This window comes from Trachypithecus francoisi, unplaced genomic scaffold, assembly GCF_009764315.1.
Source record: "Trachypithecus francoisi isolate TF-2019V2 unplaced genomic scaffold, Tfra_2.0 Lachesis_group5, whole genome shotgun sequence".
Lineage (NCBI taxonomy): Eukaryota > Metazoa > Chordata > Mammalia > Primates > Cercopithecidae > Trachypithecus > Trachypithecus francoisi.
This window is the reverse complement of record NW_022681470.1, coordinates 67,199,965-67,217,673: the sequence shown is the minus strand read 5'-3', so window position 1 is coordinate 67,217,673 and position 17,709 is coordinate 67,199,965. Positions and strand designations below refer to the sequence as shown.

At 35.3% G+C, this 17,709-nt stretch overlaps 1 protein-coding gene across 3 annotated transcripts in view; it reads right to left on the bottom strand.

The window, feature by feature from the left end:
• Positions 1-6,195: 6,195 nt before the first annotated feature.
• The window catches only part of SYT14 (synaptotagmin 14), a 227,062-nt gene continuing 215,548 nt past the window's right edge, over positions 6,196-17,709 (bottom strand). For 2 of the 3 annotated variants that reach the window (XM_033197018.1, XM_033197017.1), the window contains one exon: positions 14,922-16,747. In XM_033197018.1, coding sequence (XP_033052909.1) covers positions 16,434-16,747 — 314 coding nt within the window. In that variant the 3' untranslated portion in view covers positions 14,922-16,433. Of the gene's footprint in view, positions 16,748-17,709 lie in introns of all 3 variants that reach the window. The other variant, XM_033197016.1, reaches the window with a different exon arrangement.

Below are 17,709 nucleotides of genomic sequence, written 5' to 3'. Positions count from 1 at the left end.
TTTCATGGATTAAGGGATGTCAAGCTAGTTAGAAAGGATCTAGAGAATAGAAAATCTGGAAAATAAAATTTATTAAAGGTATTAATATTATTTAGAAAAATGATGGTTGATTTAGTAATGCCCCCCAAGCATATGAAGTGACTATTTGTGCCAAAGATAATAAGTGTCCTTTCATTAATCACGAAAAGATGAAAATAAAACTACGTGAACACTTATTAAGTGTTGGATAACTTGCCTCGGTCAACCCATTTAAAACTCATAACTCCATGCTGAGCAGAGTAATATTTCCAGATGGGAAAATAGGTTTGTAAACCAAAAACATCAGAGAAATCCCAATTAAGGGACAGTCTACAAAATACCTGGTCAGTCCTCCTCAAAACTGTCAAAGTCATCAAAAACAAGGAGCGTTTGAGAAACTGTCATAGTCACGAGAAGCCTAAGGAGACTTATAAATAAACGCAGTGTAAGATCCTAAACAGGATCCTGGAACAGTGAAAGGGTATTAGATAAGCAAGGAGAGGGGACTAAGAAAATCTGATTAAACCAGCGATTTCATTTAATTATAATGAAGCAAATTGGATATTAGTTGTAAAAAAATGTACCAGTGTAAGATGTTATTAATAGGGGGAACTGGGTGCATGGTGTGTGGGAACTCTCTGTAGTATCAACTGAATTTTTCTGTAAATCTACAACTGTCCTAAAATGAAGTTTATTGAAAAAAAAAGCTTGGTGTTAGCTTAGTATTATTTTCCTATTAACAGTTATAGCTACATCAGAAATAGATGTTTTTTAAAAAATCAACTAATGAACCAGAAATGACAGAGGACATGGGGTTTCATAAATCAGTTTCTTTTTGTTGAACAAGTATTCTTTTCATCTCAGGTATTATTGAATATATTTCTCAAATGTATTTGTATATTTTTATTGCCTTGGCAAATAATGTACATTAATATAATCTAACCATTCTTGGCTGATTCTATTCAATTAAAACAAATAGTTGCCTAAAAAGACAACCCCCCAAAAACCTCTCAAGCCCCCTCAAACTTCCCAATGTCCCAACCTCCATCAGAAATAAAGATTCATTAAATATTCACTTTATGCCCTAGATACCGCTCAGGCACTGGGAACACAGTTGTGAAAAGTTTCTGCCATTGGGGAACGTATATTCTAATGAGAGGATGTCAGCTCTTGATTCCTGTGACTTGGTCATTCCAGTGCTTTGCACGACTCTGCACTGAATTGGTCATCGATTCCCAGAATTCACATGATATAGGATATAGGATATATTCACATGATATAGGTTACTAGTATTACCTTATATCTAATCACTTATGATTTTAAACATCTGAATTTAAAAAAATAGCTTCCAGCCAGGCACGTTAACTCACACCTGTAGTCTTAGCACTTTGGGAGGCCAAGGCAGCCAGATCACCTAAGGTCAGGAGTTTGAGACCAGCCTGGCCGACATGCTGAAAAACCCTGTCTCTACTAAAAATACAAAAATTAGCCATGTATGGTGGTATGCACTTGTGATCCCTGCTACTTGGGAGGCTAAGGCAGGAGAACCACTTGAACCCTGGAGGCAGAGGTTGCAGTGAGCCGAGATTGTGCCATTGCACTCCAGCCCGGGCGACAGAGTGAGACCCCGTCTTAAATAAATAAATAAATAAATAATTTTTTTTAAAAAAAGCTTCCAATGGACCTCTTTCTGATTCTTATCCCCTATTAAACTTGCCTTCTTAAAATCACTCTTCTACTCTAAACCTTATGGGGTTAACTATACAAGTCTCTAGTCTGGATTCAAGGGTTTTGACCACCTGGTTTTCATTTGCCCCTCATGACGTTTCTGGTGTCCTTGCCTTAACTCTGGTTCACTGCTTGGATTCTTTCTCTCTTCACCCTACAAATGTGTTCCTCCAACATTCTTATTGCTTCAGTTATGTCTCCAGGTTTGATGCTCAGGTTTTAGTTGTTCCTCTGGCTTTCCGCCTATCACTTCATTTCATCTCTTGGGTCACAGTTAAATTCATTTCTTGTAGTTTGGTGAAGTTGGAGAGTCATGCATTTTGAATCTTTACAAAAGCCTTACAATCCATTCCTAAAATAACTCCTTCCAGTACTGTTGGCAGGCAATGTTCTGGAGACTTATCTTATTATTTGGTTTTTGCCCCCAACAATTAGGTGTTAGACCTTGTCTTTCCGAGTATTGTTTGGAACTTTTGTTTATTTTGCTACAGTGCTATCTAGATTTTCCTCAGTTGCTGTGAGTTTACTTATCAGTCTATGCTAGTGCTGCAGGGATAAAATACACCCCAAATGAGTAACAGCTCAAATACACAGTGGAAGTTTTTTTTTCTCATGTAAGACTCTGAAGATGTTACTGGTTGATGCGTAGATGAACTTCAAGCAGTGAATCAAGGACCCAGGCTCCTTTCATCTGTGGCTTCACCATCCCTTAGCATACTAGCCATCTTCTGTAACCAGCTAATGCATGGGGAGAGAGACCATGAAGGCACTGGGCCTAGAAATGGTACATATCACTTCCACTCACATTCCAGTTGACTAGGACTCAGTCACATAGCCACAGATACTTGCAAGAGAGGCTGGGAAATGTAGTCTAGCGTGTGTCCAGGAAGAGAACAGAGCTTTAGTTAAACAGCTTACTTTCTCCCTAAGGAAGACCACCTCAAGTCCCATTCAGTTATTGCAGTCTTCTCCAAGTCCTCTATCTCTGGTGATACACTCTCCTTTCCATCAAGTCCAGTGACCTGGGAATTTAAAGATATCTGCCCCCGCAACTTCCAACAAATACATAATGCAGAGCAGGAAGAAGATAACTGCCATTAAAATTTTCATTTGAAAGAGGGAAGAATGAGAAACATACAGCAGTCATTGATTCATAGCAGTGAAACCCCGGCTCCCAATTCTCTCAGCAGAGGCAGTTTTTAAATGTTTATTTTTGTTTCCTGTTTTTTAAAGACAGGGTTTCGCTCTGTCGACCATGCTGGAGTGCAAGAGTGCAGTGAAATGATCATAGCTCACTGCAGCTTCGAACTTCTGGGTTCAAGTGATCCTCCCAGTTCAACCTCCTGAGTAGCTGGGAGTACAGGTGTGCACCACCACACCTAACTTATTTATTTATTGGTAGAGATTGGGTCTCCCTATGTTGCCCAGGCTAGTCTCTAACTCCTGGCATCCCTCTGCCCCAGACTCCCAAAGTGTTGGGATTATAGGTGTGAGCTGCCACGCCTGACCTAGGGGCAGTTTTTTATTTGGCTCCATCTGTTTTCTAAGGGGTACTCTTATTCATTGTTCTCAGTGGTCCACTGCTTTGACTTCTGAGGAGTCAGAAGACTATTACATGCTATGGTTTCATTTGAAGTAGATATGAGAATTGTTTCCTTCTTGGAGGCCACACAACTTTCATAGCTTGCTTCATGAGGATGAAAGTTTGCCTGGAGTTCCTCTGAAACAGGAGGGAACACTAAAACAATTCTGATATTTGCCATGAGGTTGAGTCCCTGTGTTTGGTTGAGCAGTCTCAATGGGCTTTTCTTATTCAACACCTTTTCCAATTTTCTATCTTAATACTTGGGATCTAGAAGCAGTAGACTTTTCCAACTCCAAGGCAGTTAATCTCAGGGCTCTTTTCCATTCCCTTCAATCTCTCCGTGAAAGCCATGGAACTTCTGCTTGAGTTTACTGCTTTCTTTTAATATATTTTAGCAAGGAACATCTCAAACACACCGCTACTCTGGCTCTTTCCATCCATTTCCCCTGAACTACAGTTTTAGCAGTCACACTGACCACTTTCATTATACAGGCAACTGGTTTATTCGTGCTTTGCCACAGCAAAATACCGCTACAGGTTTCCGGGCTGCTGTATCTATTTCCTCACCACTGGCTGCTTGACTGCTAAGTTAACGTAAAGTATTTTAGGTTTTCGTTCTCACAGAACCCCACTGGAAGGTATCAATAGTTTTTTAGTTTTGGTTGTTTACAGTAACAAATGTACTCCAAAATAAGTAATGGCTCAAATATAATAGAAGTTTTTTTCCTTATTTATGCTGTCATTCCAAGACATGCATACCTGGTTGCCTGTTTTCTGTGAGGTGACTCAGTGACCCAGAATCTCTCCAACTTGGGGCTTTGCCATTCCTGAAAGCTTTCAGTTTTCTCTGTATCCAGCCAGTGGAAAGTGAAAACAATGCACGGAAAAGGCATATTTGATTTTTTTTGAGACAGGAACTCCCTTTGTTGCCTAGGCTGGAGTGCAATGGCACAATCTCGGCTCATTGCAACCTCCACATCCTGGGTTCAAATGATCCTCCTGCCTCAGCCTCCCATGTAACTGGGGCTACAGGTATGTGCCACCATGCCTGGCCATATTTGATTCTTAAAAAGCCTCCTGGGCTGGGCGTAGTGGCTCACACCTGTAATCCCAGCACTTTGGGAGACCAACGCAGGCAGAGAGCTTGAGGCCACGAGTTCAGGACCAGCCTGGGCACCATAGTGAGACCTTGTCTCTACAAAAAAATAAAAATATAAGCCGAGTGTGGCAGCATGCACCTGTAGTCCCAGCTACTGGGGAGGCTGAGGTGGGAGGATTTCTTGAGTTTGGCACATCAAAGCTGCAGTGAACTATGATTGTGCCACTGCACCCCAGCCTAGGCAAAAGAGCAAGACTCTGTCTCAAAAAAAACAAAAAACAAAAAACAAAACAAAAAAACCTCCTAGAAATTGTACACATCATCTCTGGTTGTATTCAATTGGCTAGAACTCAGTCACATGGCCATGTCTAATTTCAAGGGAAAGTGAGAAACGTAAGCTAGCCATATGACCAAGAAAAAGAAATACATGGGTTTTGGTGAAGAATTGGCAGTTTCTACCACATATTAAAAGTATTCTTTGGAAGGTTTTCCTTTAGATATATTTTCTTTATGCTGAGTAGATGTTTTCATTTTTTCTCTTACTAATCAATATAAGTTTATGAGATCCTCACATAATTTGCCCTATTTATTTGGTACTTAATTTCATAAAAACATGTATGTATTATATTTTAATAATTCATTATAAATTACTAATAAAATATTCCATATATACCTTTACTGAGACCATTTATTTTAAAATTGGGAATGACTTTATTTTCAAATGGGAACCATCACGAAATATTTTGATAATCTATGGAAAGAAAAAGTTGATTTAAATATTATTTTGCATATTGGAGATCAAAGGAGTTATAATCAATTTGCAATTAAAATACAATGTTTGGTGAGGTTTTGGCTTAAAAAAGAGAAAAACAAACAAAAAACATACCTTAAATATAGTAACCTGTTATAATGAATAACTACTAAATCAATTTATAACAATAGAAAATAATTTCATGATTTGTTAGCAAGAATGCAGATGTGCCAACTTTTTGCTGGAATTTCACTTTATATTAATTGTAATTCTCTGAAAGACCTAAACGAAAATAATTTTTTTCAAAGTATTAAATAATAAATTATCCCTAAGTAAGATATTGCTTACAATTTAGAAAAAAAATTTTGTCAACACTCAAGCAAATCTGTTACTTTTGGCTTAACCTTAAATGTCTTTTTTTTTTTTTTTTTTTTCCCTCAGACAGAGTCTTGCTTTGTCACCCAGGCTGCAGTGCAGTGGCGTGATCTCGGCTCACTGCAACCTCCGTCTGCCAGGTTCAAGCGATTCTCCTGCCTCAGCCTCCAGAATAGCTGGGATTACAGACACACACCACCACAGCCAGCTAATATTTTTATTTTTAGTAGAGATGGAGTTTCACCATGTTGGCCAGGCTGATCTTGAACTCCTGACCTCGTGATCCGCGTCTCAGTCTCCCAAAGTGCTGGGATTACAGGCATGAGCCACTGTGCCCAGCTTAAATGTCTTAATAATAGAACCTCAAAACATTTGAGAGTGGGGGAGGAATTCAGCAGTGAGTACTGGGAAGAAATACAAATTCCTTAAATTATAGTTTGAAGATTACATTATGAATCCATTTATTCTGAGCAGAAGATGTGGTTCATGTTTTCATTATATTTCAGTAGAGACGACTTTACAAAAAGGAAAGAAAAAAAACTCAACCAGACCAATTGGGCACTGGCGTTCCCCTCTTTAAAAACGTTAAAAAAGGCTCTGGATAATTTATGGAACTGAGGATTCAGAGACAATCAGAGATTAGATGATGCAGCAACTTTAATTTCTTTCAGTTTTAGAGCACCAAACGTTTAAATTCTTTTTCATATGCAAAATAGTACTTGTTAAGTCTGTTGTTATAAATCTTTGTTGCTGGAAGTAAAATGGACAAGGTAATGAAATATGAAAAATATCTAAACTCAAGGTCTTTGGGAAACAATACAACTATCTAATGAAAAAGAATGAAAAATCAACAAACTACTATTGGCAAAGAGAAAACTATTTTGTTAAACAGGATAGCAATACTGATAAGAATGACAACAAATTCACATTAAGTGAAAGAACAAACTAGATAACAGTTCATATTCCAGCTGAAGATAGTGAGACCATTTTAAAGCTATTTAGTTTATTTGTGATTTATATGAACTTTAAAGGAGAATATTTTTAAATGTTTGAATTTGTAAGTCTATTTTCTTTGGAAGCCAGATTTGACTTACAGTTAAAGAAAATAATATGACCCAAACCTTTTGAGAACAGTATTTTATAGTGCATTTAGATGAGATTCCTTTCAAACCCAAGATCTAAACAACATGTACATATATCCATTCGATATTTCCTTATGTAATTGACATTATTTTATTTTGTGTAACAGTCATATTAACATTTGTCAATGACAAGAATTAGGACTGATGTTTATGTATCATCATCAATGAAGTCAGATGTTTACCCATTCCATGTGAGTACTAAAATGTGAACAGATTTCTTACATAAAGGTGAAGAAAAATAACTTTTAACCCACACAAAATTTATTCTCTGGAAAATTAAACTGCCATTAAAATCTCATTGGAATAATAATTTTAACATTTTTTTACACTGTTTTCACAGAGGTCAGCAATTTCTGTATGTAATACAATTATACAAAAGGAAAAAGGCACCGAGACAATCGGTGTATACATAGTAGAAAAGTTGACATGAGAATAAAATGCAACACACAGCACATTTCCAATTACATGAAAATGATTACATATATGCTCTCTATAAAACAGACTGCTTCACACACGCATCTGTTTATATTTTTCACCAAAAATGTAAATAAATGTGACAATAATACAACACTGTCGATAACCACACAGACACTTGTTTATATTAATAAGATCCATTAATGGTTTAGAGTCGCTAGCAAATATGCTGGAGACAATTCAAGACCAAGGAAAAGGTTAATAGCAGTGCATTTCTTCAGTTGTTTGATAAGAGTTTTGCTCACGGAGCATTTAAACTTTATCACACTGTTATATCCATTATTAGAAAAATAAGTAAGAAAGCTCTGTAGAAACTATATTATTAAGGAAGCTTCTTGCCTCAAAAAATGAAAGAACTAGGAAGGAAGGAGGGAGACAGGCAAGGAAAGAAAGAAGGAAGGAAGAAAGAAGAGTAAGGGAATATTGAATAAAAGATTTCACTAATTGAGCTTTTCCATAATAATTTCATTATTTTGAGAAATGAAATACAATGCAAGAGTATTGATCAGTGAGGAACCTCATGAGTTTTAGAATAGGTCCCAACATTTATCAAGACCCTTAAAACTCATATAATAACTGTTCTTCCTCAAGACTAATTTAACTGAAAACATATTTATACACTTTCTTATTTCAAAATTCTAGTAAAAATCTAGCCAAAGTTTGGCCATCTCTTCCAAACAGCTTTAAAGATTCCTCAAAATTGTTGCCACTATATTATATTCACCACAAAAACAAAAGCAATCTCAATAAAATTATACAGAAACATAATAAATCAATTAATTTTATAATGCAAGCTACTACTGGAATTTTTCTCTTGATAAACTTAAAGTAATATTTATAACATCAAAATGCTGTTAGAAGTATCACCATTAATTTCTAGCTCTGCTTCAAACAACTGTTTAAATATGTTTAAATATTAAGAGAGTCAATTTATGTGCAACAGCTACTCTGGTTTCCCCTCACACAACAAATGTCACATAATTACAGAATACTATAAATATTCCCAATATTTATCCAAAAAGACTTCCCAAAACCAAAACAAGCACGATTCCTCCCTTTTCCTTCTCCCCACTCCCCACACTACAAAAGAAAAGCCACAAAAAAACCCAAAAAAACCAAAACCAAAAACAAAACAAAAAAAGCCCCCAAACTTCTTATGACTCCATGGTATGTACTTCAGTTTTCTGGTTTGGGAAATCGCCTGGTTAAAGCAACATGTGAAATTTTAAAAACCAGGTTTTTAAAAGAAGTCTTCCTGTAAAATTTAAAATAAAAAGAATGTGCAAGCTAGAGGGAGAAGGGAGGAGACCAAAAGGAGAGAATATGATATAATGATCTCAAATCCTCACTTCAAGAAGCTGGCTTCTACTCCATTAGAATTGCAATGACATTTGGGTACTGAAGTGGCCGTCCTATTTCAGGGTTCTGGGATACTGATCCTTTATGGGCCTTTTCGCCTATTGGTGCTTATGGATTACTTCCATTCACACTAATGGGGGTTAAGAACAGGAATCACTATGATGACCAACCCCTGAGGGAATAAATGGTTTGATTATTACCGAAAATTAAACCGTCAGGAGGAGGTTGGCACATCCAGAAACTGACAAATGAAGTGACGTTAAGAAGTTCACAACCACCCACCTTCAACCAGATGTGAATGGCAAAGAGAAGCAGTAAGTCTCAGAGATAAGGAAAAATTCCTATTTTCTCATTAAACAAAATAGTCATATTTAATATGAACTGCTAGCAATAATGGAATATATAAACAAAGTTTGAAAAATTATTTTTTCAGTATATAATGGAGTGTTATATTTTATCTATTAATTCATTTTAAACACATCATCATATATATTTTTAAACATAAAGATGCTATGGTTTTTCTTTTTAAAATAGTAATAGTCTTGGATATTTAAAAGACAAACTCAAAAGTCTAACAGTACAAACTGGATTTACTGATAATCAGAATAATAAAGAAGAGGGGGAAGAAGAGTCCTAATAAGACAGTTTATAACACAGACTATCAAACTGACATAGAAATAATGTCAAACATCTTGCACAACTATCGCCACCGCAGTGACTTTGTTCTTATAATTAATTAGAAATTTTCATGTCATAAGCAGTTGAAATTTTACAATAAAGTTATGCCAAACTTTTGTTAGACGAAGAATCAGTTTCCTTCCTGCTCCCAGCCCACACAACATAATTTTAGGGTACTTCACACTATTCAAGGTAAGTATACAACAACCTCACAACCACCACTGAAACAGCAACAACAAACATGCTATGATTAAAGAGTATTACGCTTTGCTCTTTCTGTAGTCCCCAAGAAAGCCTATCTGGTCTTCCCTACAGTCCAGTACAGGTGATTAAGAGAAAAAAGTCAGGGTACCACTTTTTGATAGGTATTATTCAGCTTTGATGAACTAACTATGGTATCTAGTTTGAGTGTACATGAATAAGAGTGGGAAAAAAGGCAGGGAAGAAGAAAGGGAATATTTTAAAAAAGGCACATACTAGTCTAAACAAGGAGAGAAAAGAGCAATATTTTTACATTCATTTTTTGATAATAAACTAGTAATTCCAGTCTATCAAGCTGATTACCTCAAGATTATATTAACTAGACCTCAAGCTATCACCAAATCAAACACAGTGATACATCTGCAGTCACAAAACAGCCTAATTCAATGACAACATTATTTCCCATATTCAAATAAGCTCATTTTTCAGTGGGATAACCACAGATCTTTGTGGGGGAAAATAAAACTTCAAAATGTAAAATGTATTCACACAAAATATTACATCAGAGAAGAAAATATGGCTACATTTGAAATGAGGGGAAATGGAAACACAGATGTACCTTATCCACAGCATTCATTTTGAGAGAAGGAGAAGGTCCTGAGGCTGCTGTATTAACTTGCTATTCGAAACAAAGGATCCTAAGAACAAAACAATCAAGGAACTAGAGTTTAGAGCAGCCGTCACAGAAACACAGCTTTTAGAGAAGAATCCAGTACTGCAGTTCATCTGATGAGTGTGATGACAATGAAGTCATTTAGATGATGATAAAGGGAAGCAAGAAATCTTACTGTATACAAGAATGCAAAAATGCCAGCACCTATGGCTGTTACTATACATTTACTCAAAGGTCAGTCTTATTTCATTTACAATACTGATAGAGAAATTACTAAATACCTCCCCATTCTTTGCTTTATATCCATCATTGTAAAGATAACTTAGAAGGAAATATTTGAACAATAATGGAAAGGAATTTTTGGAAGCCATAAAATCAACATATTTATTATACCAAGAAACACTTTGAAAAATGTATGTTGAATGTGAATGTACAGAAACTCATTATTAAATATTAATTTTTTTCATTAAATATTTTCCTTTGTAAGGAAGCACAAGAAAAAGATGAATAACATCAATCCAAGTCTTAATCTGCTTCTTACTATCACTATCACACTTAAAGGTCTGATCTACAGGCACTGAAACATTTCATGAATAATGCTATGTAATACACTTAATATTCTATATCAATAGATCTCAGACAGAATTTCCTGGAGAGCTTAATAAAATGTAGATTATTGGGCTCCCTTCCAGGCCAAATGAAGTAGAATCTCTGGAGGTGGAGGTTTGGAATACAAGTTAAATTTTCCTCCCTGCTTTCCCTTCTCCTTCATACTTTCCGTTCTCCTCCTTCCTTCCCTTCTCCTCCTCCCTTCCTCCCTCTCTCCCTCCTTTCTTCCTTCCTTTCTACAAGGTCTTGCTCTGTCACCCAGGCTGAAGTGCAGTGGCACTATCTTGGCTCACTCCAGCCTTGACTTGCCAGGCTCCAGCGATTTTCCCACCTAAGCCTCCTGAGTAGCTGGGGCCACAGGCATGCACCACCACACTCAGCTAATTTTTAAATTTTTGGTAGAGATGGGGTTTCGCTATGTTGCCCAGGCTGGTCTTAAACTCCTGAGCTCAAGTAATCCACCTATCTCAGCCTCCCAAAGTGTTGGGATTACAGGCGTAAGCCACCACGCCTTGCCCAAGTTAAATTTTCAAAATAATTCTTAAGGATACTATAGTTTAGAAATCATTATTTTACATTTTGTTCTTGGAAAGAACATGTATCCTCAAGTTTGATGGGAGTCTAACATGTATTTGTTCTTTAAGACCCAACTCAGGGATTATCTTCTCCAGGAAGATTTTTTTGAATTCCATGTTGCACTCTTCTACTAAATCCCATGGTACTCTATGCATGCCTCTATCTTAATGCTTCATTATACTAGACTGAAATTATCCATTCTGTGGCCATCTTCCTACCTTCAAATGTAGGCCCCACGAGGGCAAAGGCTTTGACCAATTTACTATCTCTGCATCTGTAGCACTTGGAACAACACATGGCACATATCTAGTACTCTTAAATATATACTAACTGAAGGGATAAATAAATCCATGCATAACACAAGATTCATAAAAACTAAGACTCAAGTAATAGTGTGACTGGTTTCTTCCACAGGGAATTTAGTTCAATATTTATTGTCTGCCTACTATGAGCAAAGGGGTACAGAAAGATACTAACAAGGCATTGACTACTTACCTAGGGGGAAAGAGAGACATATGTAATAAAAAACTAGCTATAATTCCTGACAAATCTTAATAAAATTGAGAATAAAAGAAACATAAATAAATTGCAATGAGAGGGCAGAGGAAGACAAATCTTTTGTCTCACACTGATATGAGTGAGATATGGGCTAGACACAGGTTATGCCCTTCATAGAGTAGTAAGGGGGTCATGTAACAATTAAAACACCTTGGATTCCCAAAAGTGGTCAAGGAGCAGAACTGATTAATATGCTTTCAGAAGACAGGCTAAACTGGCAGGATAAATCAATTCCAAATCTCTGCAAATCAAAGTCATCTACAAAATGACACAAAAGTACCACCATTTGTGTCCTGAGAAGAAAAAAAGTCTGATCTTTTCTTCTTTGTCTTTTCTCTTTCCCCAGCTGTTTCTTCCCCCTTAGTTCTGCCACTCAATCAAGGTGAGTGGGATTATTGATAAATACAATGTCCTAAGTAGTTTTTTTTTTTTTTTTTTTTTAAACAGGGAGGCAGATGCAACATGCATAGCATGGGTCTTAGAGTAATTTACATCTGGGTTCCAATCCCAGTTCTTTACTTACTTACTGAATGACCTTGGGAAAGTCTGCTTAACCTCTTCATGGTGCAGTGTCTTTATCAATAAAATGTTGATAACATTACTTACCTCATAGTATTGTTTGGAGAATCAAGCAAATAATAAATTATTGTGCTAGATCTTAGAAAATTATAGCTGTTACCATCACTTTGGAAGGCAGAGACGATGTTTTAAAATTAACGTTAGAAAATGCTTTGCAGCATGCTTAAACTTGTATTCAATATTGTTTGGTTAGTAATAATAATAGCGACAGCTACCTTGAATGTAGGCCACAGATGAACTGGGGACAGTGAATGGAAAAAAAATTAGAAATAAAAACTATCAAGGTGAAGTTACTGATAACTAAAATAACTATATACATAATATAATAACTGTCACTGTGAAAAATCTATGAATTGTCTAGTCTATGTAGGCAAATGGCAATTTTATGCAAATGAATTTGTGTCCTTTCTATTCATATCTGGATAGGGATCTTGAAAAATATTTGTTGGTGACTACTGTTCTTACTCCATCAAAAATTTACATCTCCCATAGCCTACTTTTTCTTCCATTGGGAAGACTATGATATCATTCAGTATCCCCACTCATCTTCATATTGACAAACACTCTCAATTCTTTTACCCCTTTCCCCTATTGGTACTATCTTAATTTGCAATTACTGATTATGCTACTGATTCACTTGATAAGTGAAATGAAAATGATGACGGTATCAAGCAAATCATTTAACAAACAGCCCTGGGCATCTTCACTAGGTTGGATGAAACTGCCTTACCAGGCCCTACATTTAAACATGTGCATATTAATCAGGTAGTTTAGATATTTTCTCATTGGGTTTTCTTTCTTTTAATTGTGATCCAATTTATTACTCTTGTCAGCAAATACAACGTTATTGAGAATTCACTAGTAAGATAATATGCAAATGGATTTCAAACAAAATGTGGATTGTTCTGAAGACACAAGAATACAGAAGAAAGCTTCTGAAAGATAAGGCAATATTATATTAAACAAAGTCTTTACTGATTTGACGTACATTTTGTTTACTGGGCAGCAATAACTATCTTTTGCAGCTCATTTGGGAGACAAATAAACCCCATAACTCCAGGTTTAGAGGCTCCCATAAATGCTGGTCAATTGTCATATTTGGACTATACCATTTTATTAGAAAACTTAGGGGATTTTAAAAGAATATGAAAGCGGGTTGTCTTTTTCAGGTTTCTGAGCCAACACCTGCTCCCTTCCAGTGGGTCCCTATTTGCTATAATTACTGAGATAGAAGATTTTGCTATTAAGCTTTCATGCAAATTTAAGCACACAAAAAAGCAGTCGTACTGTCTCGTACATTAGATTCAGTAGAGTGAAGTGGGTCCCCTGAGCCTTATTTAATCCTTTTCTAGAAGAATAGACAACTTTTTGGGAGTAATTACTATAGTTGTGTCAATCTACAGAAACAAATGTATATTTTGCTGTGTGTAAAGGAGAACAGCAGCAGAAAGCACCCAAACCAAATACAGTATCTAGTAAATACACAGAGGAGAAAAATAATCCTAAACTTATGAAATGTTTCTCTGTTCAGTTATCTGAAAAAGCCAGGGCACCTTTGCCTTTACAAATGAATATACATATACATATTTATGTTGTATGTAAGTGCACGTGTGTATACAGATACACACGTCATATAGATAATTTATAATCTTTGAGGACTTGGCAGCTGGGGTGGAGGTAGGGTCTTTCCAGAAATATTAAAAAACTCTTTATTAATTTTTAGGCCATGAAGGATTTGATACTTATACCAGATAAATCCCTAGGGATGTATCAAATCTCACACACACAATTCTGGGAATAGTCTGAAAACAGGTAGATTTAACAAATAACAATTAGTTAGGTCTTTTTCTAAGAGTGAAAGCACCAAGCTGGTCTTACTAATGTGTTTCACTAAGCTCTGTTACAGTTACAAATAAGACTGATAACTCTTTTTATTAGGAAGATAACAGTTGTTAGCAATGTAGTCAGTTGTTTCAAAGTCAAAAAAGATCACTGTAGCTTCAAATGCCTAAGTCCAATTTCTCAGTGAAATCTACATCCCCTCTTCAAGTCTTTTTTCATACTGTTGCTGAAAATACTTAAATGAGATATTTTGCCATTTGATTCAGGTTCCAACTCTTACTCATTTATTTAAAAAATCCTGGAAAAAGCTCATTGATATAACAATAAAAGATGGATTTTTCCCTTTAATGCAGCCCTGTAACAACATTCTCAAACCTCATGTCATCCAATATAGCATTTGTATTTTTTCTTACAATTCATGTGCATGAATGCATAGAGCTGCCATTTTTTAAACTAAAAATTACAGAAGTTCACGGTCTTTTTGGATTTCTTTTAAGGCCTTTCAGTACAGCCAAGCTGAAGTAATATCTATGCATTGTTTTGTTATTATGGTAATAACAAGTTCTAGTTTACAATAATATATAGTACTTAGTTGGGACTAGAAGCAATGATATACTGCTTTTTAGGAACTGGCAAATAGTAGGTTTTTGTCTATTTTAACTAGAAATGAAAAGGAGAAAAAAGAAACTATTTTTAATATATATAAAACATACGCCAATAAAGTAAATGCATAAAATGATATATTAGGTAAGAAGTAAAATTAAAAAGAAAACAGCTTCTAATATTCCTGATTAGAGTTCCTAAATATAAAAACAAATGAAAGTGCCTTGACATTAAAACAATTAGCACATTATACAACTTTTACATACTTCAGAGGAAATAAAGATGTTGCGACACTGTTCTGAGGAATCTTTACATTTATAAAAATTGAAGGCTTAATTTTGCAAATACAACTTTCAAGCTGTATGAGCAAATTTAACTTACATGAAAGGCACAAGATGACATCACGTTGAAGAACTTTATCTGTAAATTTCATAAAGTCTAGTCACAAGTTACTAGAAACTTCATAAGGAATCTCATAACTGTTTTTAACATGATGTTCCAATTCAAACTGAGAACTGGATAGTCTTTATATCACAAATATAAATTGAAGTAAGAGTGAAGATTTAGAGAGAGAACAGTTTCTTATTTTGGATGCTACCTGCTTTATGCAGTGTTGGTTACTAAATACTCAGAGCAGAAAATTAAAATTGAATTGTTTTCCATTTTCAACAGCTTATCTACTGTATTTTCAGTTTGTAAAAAATGTATTTTCACACTACTGCAATTCTGAAGAGTCAATCACTGAAAGAAATTTTAAAGTAAAGTCCTGCTCTATTAGCTTCCTACATTGGAATACAAGAATACAGGAAGTGCTTTCAACAGAAAGTTACGTAGTTCTACAGTACAACCTGTCTAGAAGACTTGCAAGGGACCAGTACAGTGACTTGGTCTCTTTGGATCAGGCAAAAGCGGAGGCAAATGAAAAATGAGCTTTTAAAAAAATAACATATTAAAAAAATTCCTGTATGAAAATGAATACTTGTTTGCACTTAGATTTAGTGCTATTGAGAGGAAGTGAGGCACAATGAAACTAAGTGCACAAAGGGAACATGTCTGAAATAAAACAATTTTCAGTGTGACTGAAACCCTTCACCATTAGATATGACTTATGATAGAGTTGGAGAACTACTTTTTCATATTAAAGAACGTTACAAACACCAGGGACTGGCCAGTCAAACTATGTTTTATAAATAATATGTAGGGTGATATTAAAATTGCATTGCAACTAAAATTCTGGTTTTTAAAATCACTTATAATTTTGATTTTTCACAAAATGACTGGCTCTTTTGCTAAATTAAAATTAACTTCAAACAAAAAACATCTTATGACATTTCTGGAGGGCTGTTAGTTTAGCAATGATAATGTATGTTTCTCAGTTTCCCAAACAAGCTCTACTAGATACACATATTTTCTTCATTTATGTCAGTATGAGATGTTCTTTCCATAAAACTTAAAGCATTTTGATAGAAGGTTGAATATGATTCTTCAAAGAACAGTTCTTCTAATGGTGACTTGGTAGAAACAATAATGTTGGAATTGGAAATATGCTGCCTTGGATGATAACTGTTTGCTTATTCTATCCATCATGACTCTAGCAACGCATGCCATCTACATACTTGCTGTCCTTTTGACTCTTTCATTTCAGTCCAGTGATTCAGTTCTTCTTCTCCAGAGCTGTTTAGACCTAAAGAAATCCAGCCTATCATCTCTTTTCTTTTCATGCTGCGTTTGTTATACACAGACAGTATGAGTGTCACATCAGAAAGCTGAAATAGGGCCACTTGAAAAACAAAAGTTTCCTTGTATACTGGATTTGGCTGCCCTCTGCGAATGGATGTCTTGCATTTGGACATCTCTTGACCCATGGAATTCAGTAGAGTTAACTTAACATATGTATCTAAAGAAGAAAAAAACAACATATCACAAATATCATTTGAAACAAACTCAAAACAATTTTCTTATAGGTTAAGAAAATTAAGTATTTATACTTTATAAGGATATGGTGTATACCATGTTTAATGGAAATTCAACCAATTCCATTTTGATATAGATGCTTATAATATGTGACAAATACAGAGAATGCTAAGTAGGCCAAAGATATTTTGGGAGTAATAATATCTTAACCTTACTATTTCTATGTAATAGTTAGAATTTAAAGGTATACCTCATAATCCTTCCTCCACCCTCCCACCCTATCCTTGACCTCCCACTACCCTCCCCTGCCCATTCCCCTTCCCATTTAGCTTCACTAAGCAGGACATCATAGCATTAATAAACACTTAGCAAGCTCAATTAGCCACAACACTGTAAAGCATTCCACTGTTTTCAGAGAATAAGAATAAACAAACAAATAGAAATGAAGGCAAATGGTGAAGAGGAAAAGAAGAAGACAAGAATGCAAAGATGACATCAAAACAGCTTAGGATGAAATGTCAAAAAAAATCTCTGCATGGATGTGGTTTTTAAATATACTTTAAAAACATTTAAGGGCAAAAATGAAGCCAAATGCATTAAGGGTTCAAAGTTTAGCAAACCAAGTAAAACTTTTGCCTGGTTTCATGCAAGAGTACATTTAATGTGCTTTCAGGATAGTTAAAATACAATAGGATTTTTTTTGGCACAAATTTAATGTAAAATTTTAAGAATGATATCTGAACTATTTTTATGAATTACAAAAAAAATTGACGTGATGTTTAGTGTACGAAGTGAAATGTAACAGTTCATTGCCTGATTTGGGAGACAAATCCTCTCTTTATAAGACCGTGTTTTCAAGTTTTTTAGACTCATGCAAATGATCTTCAGCATGGTGATCCATCATGTGTACTTCATATCAAAATTTCAATTAATTTTAAAGAAAAT